This window comes from Haliaeetus leucocephalus, unplaced genomic scaffold, assembly GCF_000737465.1.
Source record: "Haliaeetus leucocephalus isolate CR32 unplaced genomic scaffold, Haliaeetus_leucocephalus-4.0 Scaffold626, whole genome shotgun sequence".
Taxonomy (NCBI): domain Eukaryota; kingdom Metazoa; phylum Chordata; class Aves; order Accipitriformes; family Accipitridae; genus Haliaeetus; species Haliaeetus leucocephalus.
This window is the reverse complement of record NW_010973062.1, coordinates 2,200,040-2,217,205: the sequence shown is the minus strand read 5'-3', so window position 1 is coordinate 2,217,205 and position 17,166 is coordinate 2,200,040. Positions and strand designations below refer to the sequence as shown.

The 17,166-nt window shown below is 37.7% G+C and overlaps 1 protein-coding gene across 1 annotated transcript in view; it reads right to left on the bottom strand.

Annotated features, from left to right (window-relative positions):
- TM9SF2 (transmembrane 9 superfamily member 2) overlaps positions 1-17,166 on the bottom strand; it is a 29,385-nt gene that overhangs the window by 11,792 nt on the left and 427 nt on the right. Inside the window, exons 2-12 of the mRNA XM_010578339.1 lie at positions 13,940-13,991; positions 13,098-13,165; positions 11,574-11,667; positions 10,724-10,851; positions 6,164-6,293; positions 4,466-4,590; positions 3,495-3,606; positions 901-980; positions 704-812; positions 448-580; positions 82-201 (exon numbers count right to left, since the gene is read on the bottom strand). Coding sequence (XP_010576641.1) covers positions 82-201; positions 448-580; positions 704-812; positions 901-980; positions 3,495-3,606; positions 4,466-4,590; positions 6,164-6,293; positions 10,724-10,851; positions 11,574-11,667; positions 13,098-13,165; positions 13,940-13,991 — 1,151 coding nt within the window. The remainder of the gene's footprint in view (positions 1-81; positions 202-447; positions 581-703; positions 813-900; positions 981-3,494; positions 3,607-4,465; positions 4,591-6,163; positions 6,294-10,723; positions 10,852-11,573; positions 11,668-13,097; positions 13,166-13,939; positions 13,992-17,166) is intronic.

Below are 17,166 nucleotides of genomic sequence, written 5' to 3'. Positions count from 1 at the left end.
CTGCAAAATAAAAACCAGTTCTGTGATGATAATTTACTTTAACGAACTTAAGCCTTGTCATTTTAAATAACTTTTACTCACATTTGTAGAATCTGGCAGCAACATAACCGGCTGGAGTTCCAAGCAGTACCCACAAAACTACAGCACAAGTCATTAGAGCTCCCCGGTTAGCAGGTGACAAAAATCCCAGGCAAGCAAAAACTATGAAGCAGAGATGCACAATTTTAGAAAGTATCTATACATTTGACTTAAAGCCAGTACATCAGTTATCTTAAAATCTGTGTGTACTATGTTGCATGTCTATTATATCAGCTCAGCTGTTCCTAACCCAAAGACTTTTAAGAAATTTCTAGACAAAAACCTAAACTGCTATTTTTACTAGTACCATGCAATTAGCAGTGAAACATCATCTGCACTCCACTAACTCCTCCCCACTTTATTACTTACACAGGGTAACAAAAGTCATTATTAAGATCTGTGTGCCAGAGCCTAGAAAAACAGACAACAGCATTCCTTTTCTTGGGGGCCTGAAAATATCACCATGAACCAGTTTCCAGCCAAATTCTTCTTGAGCATCTTCCTGTAAAGTAAATACATCTATTTTAATACAATAGATTGCCATTTAAATAGTCTGTTACAGAAATACATTTAGCTGAAACAATTACATTCCAAATAAATTTTAGGGGGTACATTTTAGACTTACAGTGGAATCCATCTGATTGTATCTTGCAATGTCTTTATGCAGTGTCCTCAACATAATCATAGCTACCATTCCAGACAGAAAGAGGACAATCACCAAAGAATTCATAATACTAAATTTAAAAAAAAAAAAAAATCATCATTCAAATTGCAATGTAAACACTTCAATACAGTACACTTGAAGACAAACTTTCTTCTCACCTAAACCACTGAATGTGAGTGTGAGGCATGGATTCCAAAATATAATCCCATCTTGATGCCCACCTTATACTTTTTTCTTCCTGAAAGAGTAAACACAGTTTCAGATATAGTCAGTATCCAACTTGTAAATTTACAAGTTGATGTTCATGCAATCTTAAATCTCATGACAAATCAGAAATTTCATGTTGCATGCCTTAAAGGGAATAGTTTAATAATAGCTACCAAAAACAAACATAAGATTTGACCATAGAATCTAAACCAAAATATTTTCTGATTAGTATTGAGCACCCATGTCTTCTTAGGACATAAAGGGCTATCAAACTAATTTGTGATTCCTCCCTTGAAGAATTACACTAATTCATCTGGAATTCAAATGACTAGCAGAATAATGTAAGAACATGCTTTTTTAAGTGTAAGTCAGCACCACAGACATTGAGAAACTAAGCTCTGCTATATTGTCTCCTGTATAATATTCCACTTTCTAGATGGTGCTTCGTCCAAATTATCCTTTGCTTTCCTACAACCTTGTTTCAGTACCAACTACCAATCCAGTTACATTCAGCTTATACTGCAAGACAGATGGGGAGACAATACTACAGAACTTACATTGTTAGTACAGGGAAACAAATTATTCCTTCAGGCATTTCAGCAGATTATACTTATTCAGACTGAACATTCACTGGTCAGAAACACTTCAAAAAGAGCATTTCTTTATTTTCTTTTGCAGAGTAAACATGAAAAAAGGAATAAAACAGTGCTGATCAACCTGAAGATTGCTACTAAACAAACCACAAACACTAGCATCAATTAATAAAAATGGCTAGGTGTCTTTTTGACAGGATGTTACGTCAGTATTTTGTAACATACAAGAACAAGAGTGCTTTCCAGTAAAGACAGTTTTTGAAATTATAAACACCAGTGGGTTAAAAAAATCTAGCCAAGATCAAACAACTAGGCCACTGAGGTAATAAAACTAGGTCTCAAAGCAAGCAACAAGTTTCTGAACCAGTATCAATGATTCTAGGACAGAATTGTATTTTTCCCCATACCTACACTGCCTTTTTTCTATCTTCCTGAGATGACCTGATCTGCCAACCAGATGGAATTTCAGAAGACTACCTCCCAGTGATGTAACATTGTGCACAGGACAGTAACACACACACAGCTGGGCATGTCATTTTTTAAAGAGAAACAATATAATAGCATGAAGCTAAGGTCATTCTTAATTACTAACTTCTCACAGGTTTCCAGAAGTACTTGCTTTTCAGTATATAAATTAATTTCAGCATCATAACTGATATAAATTCTCAAAATATAATTATAAGTCATACATAATATAACCCCTTCTTAATACTTTTCTTATACCATTTATTGTATTTTGAACTTTACCATGTAATCCAGTACATTACTACAGTAAAGAACAATCATGGTAATTCTACAAACAGTGCTATAACAGGTTATAAGAGATAAAAGGAGCTCATGCCTCAGAAACTGTGGCAATGTAACCATACTGTAAGATCAGTGCTTTACTGCGTACTTCTTATGACAGTGGCAGTGGATCCCACATCCTAACTCAACGCTACCCTCCAACTAACTTTAAAGATCAACTATTTAGTCTCCATGTCACTACAGTTGAACCGAATCCTACAGCAGGCTTTAAGTCTAGAATTAAGAAAGATACATGAACAGCTTTGATATAACAATGGCCTATCATTTTGAAAGACACCACTGACCTTGCAATCAGAACAAGAAAAAGGTTAAACAAAAATAAAAATTGCCTTATTGCTATCTTTTAATCTATTAATTACCAAGATTTTGATTAAAGTCTATAACAAAAAAAAAAGGGACTCTTTCATATCCAGAAGAATCACAGAATTATTGAGGCTGAAAACATGAACTGCTGTGTGTGAGCTATCCCCTCAGTACATATACAAGGAGTCAAGAAATCCAATTTGTTATAATCTGCACTCTTTTTAGCAAGTCAGTTGCATTTTGCGGTCTTAGACTAATAGGGAAACAGTTTGTCCTGCAAACTCCATTAAAAATAAAAAAAAAAAACCCACAAACTTTCTTGCTTATCACCAGAATGAGACATATTCAATTATCACTGCTCCCTGCAGCTGCCTGATATACTGCTCTTCTGCTTTTAAATTGAGAATAGAGGAACAAAGAATACCAGCTTCCTACTCTTTTGCAGATTTCCACTGAAGACCTTGGAGAGAAAGCTTTTGCAAGCAGGAACGCAGAAAATTATCAGCTTCAACCTACCTACAACAGTAATTTGCCGAAACATACAATTTCTCAGACTTAAGAGCTTGGATTGAAAAATAATCTACCAGACAACCTAGATAAACACAGAAAGTGTGATTCTTTTAAAAAACACATATGCATTTGACATTCAGTGGGTGTGGGGTGGTATGCAAAATTGTAAAGAGTGTGGTGAAACCCCAAGCCATCTCTGACATTCCAGTTCAAATAAAGTTTTAAACCCACAAATTTACTATTCTGAGATAATTTTAGTTGTCCATCTTTAAAATTCAGAGTATTCATGCCTGATTTTAAGATGTAACTACCATAGAAAGCTTAGTACTCACTTGAAAAGAAACTGAGTATGTGTAAGCAATTTTGACTTCTCCATTAGCCTTATTACTTATATCCATAGGTACTCCTGAGCAATCAGGGTTGTCTGGATGAGTATGCTTGTAACTGTGGGAATTAAAAACACAGAATGAAAGCTGCTTCACTGACAACACTCTTAAGAAAGAATTCATTCATCTTACAAATGCATCAGTTTCATCCAGGATTCTTCCCTTAAATATAAACATTGTTCTTAATGCCTCATAAATTTCAGAACTCATAAGGAATGTATCATAATCACAGGACTTTGATACTTGAACTTTTTAAACAAAAGTTGTCTCTTCTAAAAAGAAAACTATGGAGAACACAGTCTTTAAAGCAGAGCACCAAAAATTAAAGAAGTCTGAGTACTGCTGAGAACCTCCAAAGCACTCAAAAAGTTACAACAGAATTACTAACTTCTATCAGAAAAATATACTTTCATCATGATGCTGGACCAATAATGCAACAAACTCAGTTACAAGAATACAAAAGAAAGACAAGAGGCTAAGAAATAATAAAACAGACATCAGTTGTGCAAAAGCCACATAGGCACCAGAACAACAGATGAGTCTATTTGTGAAATCATTCCATTCAAATCCTGATTGCTGAAGAGATCAAACATTGCACTCCGATTACTCCTGCATCAGGCAACAGTGGCCTATTCCATCACAAGACAATATGTTCCCCAGCAGGGAAATGAGGATTGCTTCACTGAACACACACCACTTCCAGGTTTTATTTTATCTTTTTTAGGCCCAAACAGGAAAGAGTGCACAAATATCTATCCAATTCAGAACAAAATTATGTTAGACTGTCCTACATTACACTACACCAATCGACAGGTCACATATCAGAAAACATTTCTGACTAGCAACAGGTCTCCAAATCAAAGCAAGTATCTTGCGATGCACCACTGTTTGATGACAAGTTAATTCTGAGTACTAACCTTTTTGGTTCAAGTTTAGCAGCAACTAGTCTTGCTCCCAGAGCTTCATTCTCCACAACATGGTAATATATTATTATGTCAACGTGGTTGAAGATATAAAAAGTATCTTTCTCATGAAATTCTGACTGCAATGTTAAAAGATGATGTTAAACATTAAAAAAGAGAAAGACATCTAAAAGCCTTAGACAGAAGCTTACATAACAGAATTTTAGACCGCACACAGTTTTTTTCTCCAGAAGTTCTACAAGATGAATGCAGGATTCTAGGAACACAAAGATAGTAAAGGCTTTGCATTAAAGCCTTGCATTAAAAAGACAAACTAGAAAAGTTCATGCTAAGAACTGTCTTACTACAGTTGAAAAGTAGAAAAACGTATTTAAATATAAAATGTATTTATATTTATTAAAATATTTCGGTAACTGAAGATGTCCCATTTTACTTAATTGAAGTAGAAAACTGAATAGATAACGACATGACAATTTTCATATCAGAAGCATTTCACAAATATCAGCTATTTTAAAACAACATGTATATTTTTCGTAGATTAAATAGAACCTTCCAAGACAGAATCACCTTGACATTTGAAACCAAAGATGCACAGGGATGAATTGTAAGCAGCAGACAAGAATGCTGAATACAAATCTCAGGTGAAGGGGAACATCAGCTTGGAACTTAGTCAATTAAAGCGGTTCTTAAATCACAAGCATTATGTCTACTTGAAGTCCAGTTAGTACTTCTTCAGGGTTCTATCCCCACCCCTTTCTACAAAGCACCCTAATTATAAAAATAGTTATATAAACAAAGTGTTCTTCCACAGTCCTTCAGTTACTCCTTCAAAGGTTAGTTTCCTTTTATTAAAAACAAGTATTTAAACAAGATTAGAAGAATATTGCTGGATTACGTATTTGATCATAAATGCATCCATTCATATGGAACCTCTGAAACCAATTCATTATGAAGGCAAGGAAACAAAATTAGAAACCGCAGAAACTGTCATCTTTGGTAAAATCCATTAAGTAAAACCAACCATTTTGATAAAACCAAAACCCTATTCCAGGTTCTCAGCAACCTCTCCATGGAAGAGGTCTGCAGTAATCTAAAGACATCCTGGACTTTCTATTCCCTTATTATCTCCATAATGCTCACAGTGCATTTACTGGACCTCCACCAGTTAATCCAATAGATCTCTCTCTCTCAAAGGAGAAGCTTTGTTCACTCAGAAATCTTATATTCTGCCTTTTTCCATTAGGCCACACAGTTTTAGGGGAAGCAATCCTTCAAGAAGTATTAATTTCCATGCAGAGGTACAAACATGCCTATGCAAACCTGCTTCCATGAAAAGACTTCTATCACACAAAAACGTGAAGTCCAAGCCTTCAAATGTGTAAGCTTCTTAGGCAATAAAGGATGATGTTTTTCTTCTCCTTCACCCTTGACATGTACTAAATGCTATGCACGTTCATCTCTCCTATTTTTTAGAGCCTTTCTCTATTAGGCAACAGAAGAGACAAAGTTCTTAGGCTTAGATGAGACTTACAAACTGTGGTACTTGCAGAGATATCAAAACGCTTACCTAGTTTTAGGCAACAAGGGTTCTTAAGATAGTGAGGACTCACCATAGAAACATGACAGAGAAGAAATGCCAGTCTTTAAATTAGTAAAAAGGGGATATTAAAAAAAATAATTGCATAAACATACATTAATAACACAGGCATCTTTTGGACGTCCATCTTCTGTAATATAACAGCCAATAGGAAAACCAGGATTGCAGAACCTCTGGCCATCTTCAACATCATAACACCAGGTCACAGGCATGTTGTCCACAATCCTGTGAATGGCATAGTGACATTTCACCAACTTTCAAAATACACAGTGTAATGGAAACAAACCAGGTTAATATTAATCTAACTTTGCTACATTCATTATTGGAATATTAACTACAAGAATAATACTTATTTCAGATCTTAACCCATGCAACTGCACTGACTGCCAATCCAATTTCCAAATGAGATATAAGCATGTAGCTTTTCAACTGAAACGTTATCTTTTTTAGAAAAAAAAAAAATTTAAAATCAATCTATTTCTTCAGAAGGTGGCTTGGAAATAGGTGACCACCAAAACATTCTATTCATGGACTGGTTTCTGAAGTCCCCTTACAAATATAGCCCAATACATAAAACTCTCCCACTCCAAAGTCATAACAATTTAACATTTCATTATTTTGTCTTTAAAAATCGCCAAAATCATCCACTAAACCAGCTAAAATGAACTTGATAATTTCAAGTTTAAGAGAAAACACAAAATAAAAAAAATTGCCTACACACATCTATTATTAATTCTCCTGCTTCCTCATTGCTCTTCCATTGCAAAATATGTTTTTCATGGCACTCTTTAACCTTTTATTTTGCATTAAACTTAAAGTGCGAGTTTAATTTTTTTTTCTTTTGCTATTTAAGTGAATTCATGACCATTAACCTCAGTTGTAGTTCCCCGAGAGTATGGAATATTTTAACTAGATGGTTTACATGAGCAAAAAGTTGTAAGCCACCACACATTTGGGAAATTAATCACTTTCAAACCTCCCTCCATTGTCTACCTGCTGCTTTTGTATTACTGCCTCACAAGACTTATATTCATATTACCTAAAAGTCCTGAGCTCAGTAGGTTTATAGTTCAGTTTCAATGAAAAATTTGTGGAGGAACCCCACACCCCCATAAGGAGTTGCAGAAAACTTATATATAAGACAGTAAGATAAAAACAGTATCCAACATGCTACAAACACTACAAATGTCAAAACCAAAAATATACTTTTAAACATAGAGAAAGATAGCAAACATGGTGACCTGTCCCTTTGTAAAAGGAACTACTAAAAAAAACCAAAACCAAACCCAACCTGTTTGTTTATGTTATGAACTGTTTTAACTAGCTGAAAGATACATCCCAAAAGAAAGTCATTCAAAGAAGACTTAAAATTCAGTATCTGCCCTTAGGGCAACACTAATTGCTTCAAGGCACGTTTTTAAAGTCTGTTTAATAAACTTCATATATGAAGACATGAGACAACTGCCACTTTTTGTGCATCACTAGACCAAAAAACAAAAAGGGCATCCCACTGGAAGTTAACAACCCATATTTTTTGTAAAACTTATCAAGATACTGAATATCTTCTACAATTAAATGTCTCATCATTAAACCTCTAGGCTATTAATGTTAACAGATACCTGATAATACTTCATTAGGTACTTTTAAATACCTAATTAAACACAGGAATTATGACTTCAGACAACAAAAACAAAGCATTATTTAATCTGTTGCATATTGTAACAGCCTCTTAAAGTAGCACTATTTTTTAAGGCACATCAACAGATGGGGGTAAAAAAAAGAGTGGTACGTGCTGCCTTTGTTCACACAACATAGAGATCTGCATCATCCCTACCATTAGCTACCAGGCAGAAATAAGTAGCAATGTTTGTGGCTCATATTGACACAATGGAATAGGTCAAGACGTGTGCTCCCAAAACAGTTTCCAGGTTCTCAGGAGACTCCAAAGACTATCAAAGTCACAAGCAGCAGCACCACCAACCAAATCCCACTCGCTTCACCATGCTACTATGGGGTACAATTAAGTTGCTAATTAGGAGCTATTCCAGACGCAGATTCATTACAGTTGGACCATATTTGGAATTCTACCTCCATAATATATGCTAGAAATACCTCTTGCTTTTGTTAGTATTTTAATTTCCAAATCAAAACCAGGTAAAGCATTAACCTATTGCAAATGAGTATGGTTGGGGTAAAGGCTTTCCCTTGCATCTTCTGCAGCAAAGGCATCCTAAGCTGCCTTCAAGCAGCAATGCTGGAACAAATTGGTAGTTTAAGAAGCAAATCATTTTTCACAGTTAATCTTCAAATTTAAAATAACTTGAAGAGATTATACATGTGGGGCAAATGCGCTATACAACAGTGTCCTTATATGTCTCTCAAGAACATCTGGTGATGAACATTGTCAACCAAGATATCAGTATAGCTGTTGAGTTCAATTCAGTATGTCAATTCCTAATCTTATTAAGTGGCTTTTAAAACCTTAAAAAGTACTTTGCACCATCTGTGTTCCCCAGGAATTTTATGATAAATTGAAGCTGGATAATAAACCTCTATTAAATCCTCACTTACGCTACCTTGCTGATCCCTGTACAACATACCCCTGTACCATACTCCTGGACCATGCATCATTCATCACAAAATCCAGCCGCTTCCACTGTGTGAAGCTGTGGCTGAGGAGAACTATCATTACCATACAAACATAAACAAGGATTCTTCATGCCACTGGTTCTAAAGTTTTAGGGCAGCGGGCCTAGCAAAAAAATAAATAGTAGAAGTGCTATTAGAAGAACTAAGAATATGAGAAGTACCCTAAATTTAAAGGGAAGTTTTCACACTGAAAAACAGAACTACATCTTACTAAAATCTGAACAGTTCTATCAAGTTAGCTGTACAGGCTAAAAAATATACTTAAATACACCAAGTATATTTGTAAAACAATTTAATCTAGGGCGGGGGGGGACAGTTTAAAGTACTTTTCTGTGTGATCAGTTTTACACAGTTCTGTTTCGGTTTCTGTCAGCTTAAGTTTTGGGCTTTCCTAAAAAAACATTAATTTCTTTCAATGAGTGACAGAATCATAGCCTCGGGAAACTAATTTTCATTTATACAACAAAACATACGCAAACTTTTAAAGCTGAAGCTTTATGCCAGACTAACATGCAACAGTGAAATTCAAAGTAGTGTAAATATTATAAATATATGCAGTATTTAATAGGAATATAACCAAATCCAGCATGTTCGAAGCTCTACTTATTTCAGCATTAGGCATATACACTTTGAATCCCTGCAAAAGTAGCTGTACCTTTCAGGTGTTTTTTTTATTTCTTGCTGGTTTACCTACATGAACATATGGCTATTGCGTGTGAACTCTTTCTGACCTAATCTATCAACTTCCAACTACACTAATTTTCAAGAGAATCCCAGAAAGATTTACATCACTGAGCCATCATTTATCCCTAAAAAGGGATATCCCATATTGGTTCCCAAGAGCAGTAGAAAATGCATTTATTGCATTTCTAGCAGAGGTGGCTGTTTCAGAACTGAAGAAATGGAATGAGACATTGCAGAAAAACATTTAATGACAGTGGCAACATGCAACATTTCACCTGCATTTTTACTAATATATCCAGAAAGTTTTAATCTAATTAGATGAAGACCAAGACATTTGTTTCCAAGAAGCAGGTAGCACATTACTTGGAATCATATGGGCAACATCAGTTAATTATGCTCACGTATTACTTGCAAAGACATGCCACAGGAACTCTGACAACTTTGTGCCCAGGCTTCATGGGTGCCCTTGCACCCAAAGTCTGCTGTTAGCACAGCATACCAACATACAAAGCACTATACAAACATTGACAGCATGGCTGGGTATTTCCAATGTCAAGACAGAGCCTGCTGATAAACATTTCCCAGCTCTTGGACGTGGGTGCAGAGCATGGCTACATCCTAACTGAAAATCAGCATGAGATTCAGCATACACATTCAGCCTTGCCCCACCCTTAATGCTTATCAGAAGAGGACCTCAATGTCCAAGCAGAAACAGAGCCCCAGCATGCTCCAAGACAACTCAGATGGTCACAGAGAAACTCGGGGAATAGGAAAGGACCAAGTGTTTATGCATTCCTCAAACTGATTCCATTAATTAATTTTCACTGGCCACCTTTCACTTCCATATCCTACAAGAGAAACAAACTTAGCATAAAACTCAGAACTGTCAATCATATCTCCTAGACACAACATTTGTAGAGGAGTGCAAAGGCTCTTGAGGAAAACAAAGATGACACAGCAACAGAATGAAGGTCCCTTAAAACTCTTCTCAAGCTAGGGCAGGATTAACTTCTACATTTACAGGTGCAAAGAAATAGCAGGATTTTACAGTAAGCACAGAGGCAGCACAAAAACCACACAAAGCTCTGTGTTTGGAAACAGAGTCATTTCCATTATACCTGGTGCTTATCCTTCAAGTAAAGGAAATTCTTATGATGCCAACAAATAATGTAACATCTTTCACAAGAACAGAAGGGGAATAGATTCCGTGCAAATACCTAGCGTTCAATCTGTATTAACTTGCAAATACAAAATGATAAACTAAATTAAGTTATCACCAACATACTAGACTAACCAATCTATGAATTATGATATCAACTTACCAATGATGTTGATAATTCAGTAGCATACTTTTTTTCAAAAAGTCTAATTTCTGTTTATCTTCTGTCTTTGTGGTATCATATGTTTTTGTACAAACAGATTTACATGTCTCCTTCTTGTTGAATGTGAACTAAGAGAAATGAAAGACACATGAGCAAACCTGAACTTTGTGTCATTTCAGTATTTAACAAGTTTTCCCTATGCATTTATAATTGCCTATAATAAAAACACCTAACAAATTACTAAGACTATGTATATTAACCCTCCAAAGGAGGTTTTTATATTGGTGTGCGCTCTGAAACCCTCCTGTGATCACTGTAGGAGCCCTACGCTAAGAGCTCCTTGTTACTGATTAAAAACCATTTTCTGCAGTGATTCACCAGACAAGTCATTTGACCTCACAGCAGCAACGCCGTCCCAGGCAGATTCAACTGACAACTTTTTCTCCTACTACATGTAGGAGAGAAGGTGACAGCTTCAGTCACCAGAAAAGACAAGCTGGCTAACACCATTTCTAATTCTTGCATTTTACACCTGCGGTATTTTCAGATCTGGTTCCAAGAAATGAGAGCACTCAATTTCCTCTAACAAGGGGACAGCTGAGGAGCAAGAATCAGGTTTTGGCAGGCTCCAAAGAGAGAAGACAACCTCCACAGCATTTCAGGCTACAGCTTCAAGATGCAAAGTGCATAGTTATAATTAGGTTAAATTGACAGATTTCCATTATGTGGAATTTCAGATTTCGAAGCTCTTTGAGATAAAGCTCTTGTGAAGAGGATCTTCAGGATTCTGATCTCCTTTCACTTCATCTGAACATATGCATTACAAAACACCCCTCGTCAGAGAACAAACCCTGTAAGGAGACGGTTCTATCCTCTCTCCAAACAATACTTGGCCAAGGTTTTCAGAGGGACGCTTCTTTCCTTCCGCTTGACAAAAATCAAACCTGAATTAGAGAAAAGGTACGAAAGTTAATAAAATATTCTCAGCTGCAAATATCAGACCTCAAACAGTGCTCCTAAATCAACACCTTCATCAAAAGAAGCTATACAGCTTTCCTTCTAGACAACAGTTTCTTCCTTGAACTGCAAAGCAAAGTCTGAAAATCACAGTCCCATTTTGAAAACAAAACCAAACCAACAACAAAATCTCTTCATCAGCTATTTCAGAACTCAGTTTATATTAAACATGGTAGCATAAAAGTTTCCTTAAGATATTAGAAGTTTCCTATTCATGATAGGACAAGGGGTAATGGCTTTAAACTGAAAGAGGGTGGACTTAGGTTAGATGTAAGGAAGTTCTTTACTGTGAGGGTGGCAAGGTTCTTTACTGTGAGGGTGGTGAGGCACTGGAACAGGCTGCCCAGAGAAGCTGTGGATGCCCCATCCCTGGAAGTGTTTGAGGCCAGGTTGGATGGGGCTTTGAGCAACCTGGTCTAGTGGAAGGCGTCCCTGCTCGTGGCAGGGGGGTTGGAACAAGATGATCTTTAAGGTCCCTTCCAACCCAAACCATTCTATGGTTCTATGATTCTATTTGTACAGGGATTTTAGCCAAGAATTAATAGAGTTTCATGACAGCTCTGACAGAAAAGCATGCAGGCCAGATTCTTGGAGGCGGGGGGGAGGCATAATAAAAGCAAAAATATACATACACACACATACAGACAGCTCCTTTACAACAAGCACTATTAAAATAAACAGTTTACTGCAGTTTTATTCACCAACACATTTAATAGCACATCCTCCAAGTTTTTCCAGCCTAATTTCAAGTACATCACATCTGTCTTCATTAAAGTGTAGACATGACTAGTGCTTAACCTCTTCAATATTAACAGTCAAAATATTCTTTGAAGCAACAACTTTACATAGTTGTACCAGGCACTGATAGATTTTGTGCACTTCTATGATGTGTACCAAGAAAACATTTAACACCTCATTAAGATAATTGATGGGAAGTTCACACCTCATTACCACTTCAACTCATCTGGCTATAGGCTACTAAAGACAGCAGTTAATACTTTGATCTATAAAATGACAACTAATGCAGAAGAGTAAGTATTTCTTTATATATACGCACACACAGACACATTTTAACCATAAGTTACTCTAAAGCAGTGATTCGACCTACATGACGGCGTAGGAATGCATGCACTACTTCTGAAGTATGAGCAAAGACAACTGAGAACAAGGAAGCAACCTATGCATCCATCTGCTCATTGAAAATTCTATATTTGTAAACTTATGTTAGCAAAATAAATAGACATTCCTCACTGGCAAACTGCTGTAGCAAGATGTAGGTAATATTTTAAGATAAATTAAATTAATCTTTTTGGAAGAACCGACAACTAAAATGACATAAACAGTTTAATATACTTACGCAGTATATTCGTACGGAAGGACAGACTCTACAGAGTCAAGCCTGTTCACAAACAGCTCGATTCCAGACTGAAAAAGTGGAGATAATCAGCAGTTATATTAAAGCACTTCTTCAATTCTGACAGATACATAAATAGATTTGTGTGAGTAAGGTAAAGAAAGCTGAAAATGTAAGATTTACATAATTATACATCTTGAAATGTAGACTCTTCTGTAATGAGCTGTATCTGCTGAGAGCATAAGCAAAACGCTATCTAGCCATCACAAAAACAGTGACCACATGACAAAACCACTTTAAGGCTAAAAATAACCATTCAAACTACAAGACAGCAAGAAATCATGCACAAGAATAATACGGTTCTCACAGTTGCCAGTGTTTTAGTTTAATGTACCAAATTAGAGCCATATTAGTCATCACCACAACTTTTGTGTAATAAAAGTCTTAAAAGAACATGAATAAAAGTACAGATGGATCAGTACTTCTCCCTATGATTAAGCTGCTCCACAATTTTGTCTATGTAGCAACTGACAACTGAACTATGAGGATTTAAACAATGTATCCAGACTGATACACTATTTTAAGTTTGAACAGAAGCACTTTCCAAAGAGAAGGCAAGGATATCCACATTTACCTTCATATAAAAGTTTATCAATATCTCTAGCAACTCTTGAGTAAGAACCTGAAATTCAGTCTGCTGTGGTTTCAGACTAGTTTGGTCTATACACATTAATTACAGATGGGGTAGCCTGCTGTTAGGGAGAGGTTTCTCGCTCTTCCCTCTTAGTCTCAAAATCCCTTCCCTTTTTCTAGTCCCGCAGTCCCAACACATTTCAACTGTTTACCTTATGCTGTTTTTGGCAGTTATCTACTTGCACAGTAAACCAATTCAACCGGCTGAAACAGCAAAAGACTTACCCTTAAAAATTTTTAAAGAGCAGTTTTTAGCAGCATAGCAAGTTGAACTGTCTTACTGTGCAATCAGACAAGGGCTGGAGACAGCAAAAGGAAGGTGAGTACTTTCAGGAACAAGACTTCCCTCTTTCAACAGCAAGCTATCTATTTTCTCACCATGAACGAAGAGGAGAGCTTTTCCTCCCTATGAAAATTCACTCAAGTTTAGCCAAACCAAGAAATTCTGGAGGGGGGAAGAGGGGAGAAGATGGAATTGTTCACGCATATCTGTAGCTCAGATACTTCAGTCAGGTACTGTGTTTTACTGATATACTGTAGTTGTCCACGTGCAAGTAAGGATGCAGTTCCGTGCGAGGCAGGCAGCTGCGAGCTGCTAGGCTGACTCACTAAGTGAAGACACGTTACTGCTTCTCTTTTCTCTGCCTGAAGCCATGCAGACCTGCTGCTTACCTCTGGGTAGTGCACGCTTGTCATAATTCTGTAAGCCGCTTCAACTCACTAACACAGCAAAAAAAATAGTCTGGCAAAAAGTTGGATAGTTTCATGCCATGTTAATAAGATCAAAAAAGGATTTAACAAGTAACATAGCTGGGACAATGCAGAGGACAGGAACACGTTGCCCAGAGGAAGCCAGGAGTGAAATCTCTTGCTTCCAGCAGCAAGGAATTAGACTGCCTCCGCTGGTCACAGAACCACGGCCTAAGATTAGCTGTTTTTCATTGGCAGAGGAGATTTACTGGAATGGTCCAATTTTCCATAAGAAGTATATGCGTTACTGCAGATCAGCAAATCTGATAAACAGTTTCCCATACAACAGCAAGCCCCCCTTTGGAGCCATCAGTATTTTTATAATCCAAGTAAGGATTCCTAATGTTCAGGCAAGAGTTACTATTTAAGTTTGCACAGATCACATTCCATTTCCAATGATATTCCAACCAGAAATAGGAAAAGTAGCCAAACTGAGTTTGGCCAAGCAGATTAGCAGACAGCTTGGAGGAAGGGGGAAAGTCAGGACTCTCATCATCCTTGTGCTGCTAGCTACATGCCCCACTAACAACATTGCATCCCATCTCATCTCACCAATAGAGGACAGGAGATCCACAAAGATTATAACAGACAAACAGGAGCATTTAGAGATCTGGTCTGTGGATCTAAATCCTCAAAGCAGAGGAAAAGTCAATATTATTACTGACATCATAATCAATATTGACAATTTTAAGAAATCCAGAGAACACGTGAAAAAACACGTGTCCAGGGAAGCTTAGTTTTACCCACTCACATAAATATTAGGATATACCAATCATCTGATCACATATTGTCTCTCCTCACCAAGGATGAGACTACATACAGTTGCAGACTACACGGAGAGAATTAGATGTGAAGAGTAATTTAGACCTCTCCATATGCCTGTGTCTCAATTACTATGTAAGTTGGCTGGCATGAGGGAGAGGAATGAGAGAGGTGGCTAACTTCAGAAAGAGATTTTTGCAGTAATACACCTGTTGGGGTTATCCTGAAATGTTCAGCTAGCCACTAGTGGTAGATTTACATTACCTAAGCACCTCACTTCACAATTACAAAATGATAAATTCTCAGGCTAAGATGACAAACATTTTGTACATATTATATGAGGAAAAAAAATACAGAGGCATCCGAAAAAGATCACCCCATAAGCATCTCAGGTTGGTTACAAAAGATAGTAGGCAACCTGGTTTACTTGACTCAAAAAAAAAAAAAAAAAAAAAAAAAAAAGAAAAAGAAAAAAAAATTCTGCCACAACCCTAGCTTAAAACAGGAATAATTTAAACATAGCCATGTTTTTCAGGGATGCTGTGAAAAACTACAAACTGCAGCCTGATAGTCTTAGCTGGTATTTGAAGAAGAAAAATTCCTTAAGAGGGTGGTGCAGCACTGTAACAGGCCGCCCAGGGAGGTGATGGATGCTCTATGCTTGGACGTTTTCAAGGCTTGCTTAAACAAAAGTAGAGCTGAGCTGATCTAGTGTTGGCAACAGTTGTGCTACAAGCATGAGGTTGGACTATGTGACCTCCTGAGGTCACTTCCAAACACCATTTCTGTGTTCCTACAAAAGAATGCCCACATTCTGTTTTACTACTACAACAGAAGCAGCACTGAAACAAGAGTGAAAAAATCCACAGCTATGTGTGAGGTGCAATATTTGGCTGGTCTGAACGGAACAATACACTGAAAGAAGTGAAGGGACATTTACAGCAACTACGCCTTCATTACACATTTGGCTTACTACCTGCTCTACTGATTAATGACAGCAAACGGATAAAGTCAGCACAAGGTATTTACCAAAAGCATACAGTTTAAATAGGCTCGTATTTTGAAGAATCATGGACCAGTGTTTTATGTAATACAGATTAGACTGAGAGACCAGAAAGCAGGAGACAGGCACTTTCAACAGCAGTAAGACCACGGATCATAAAAGCAATTGGTCTTGAGCTTTCTCGTTCAAGTCTTAAAGCACGGTCTGGTGTAACTTCCACCACAGCAGCAGGAACCAACTCCTAAAGCTCACCCAAAGCAGCAAGGACTATTTTAAGCACCGACCCCCTACCAGCCAACATCCTTACAAGTAATTTGTCTACGCGAGCTTTGCCCGTCACTTACGTAGGCATGAAAATGAGTTTAAGCTTCGCTTGAGACTCCGGGGCCTGGAGGCCCCTACACTTCAGATCCTCGCAGCCAGGCACCCCACCGAGGAAAGCCTCGCCCCACGCTCGTTGGTTTCGTACCTGCCGGCGGCCATCAGCTGCTCGCTCCTCCCGAGGGCCACGCACACCCCCAAAACGACCTGTCACTGCCGTTCGTACTTTCTGCACCTCTCCACCAAGTACGTAAAAAGGCCCAAAGAGATGAGGCGGCCGGGGCTTCCCACCCGAGCACCGTGACCGTACCCACAGCTCTCGCCCGCTCTCTCCTCCCGCCGCCGGCGGACACCCTACCGCTGCCGATCCCGCAAAAAAAAAAAAGAGAAAAAAAAAAAAAGAAAAAAAACCCCAACCAAGCTCCCCAACCCCCCCCAGTGAAACCCAGCCAAACCCCACAGCAGAAGGCTAAAAGCCAGGCCGCGCAGCAAACCGGGCCCTCAGGGGCGCGGGCGGCGCCGAGGCCTCGTCGTTCCCCCCCC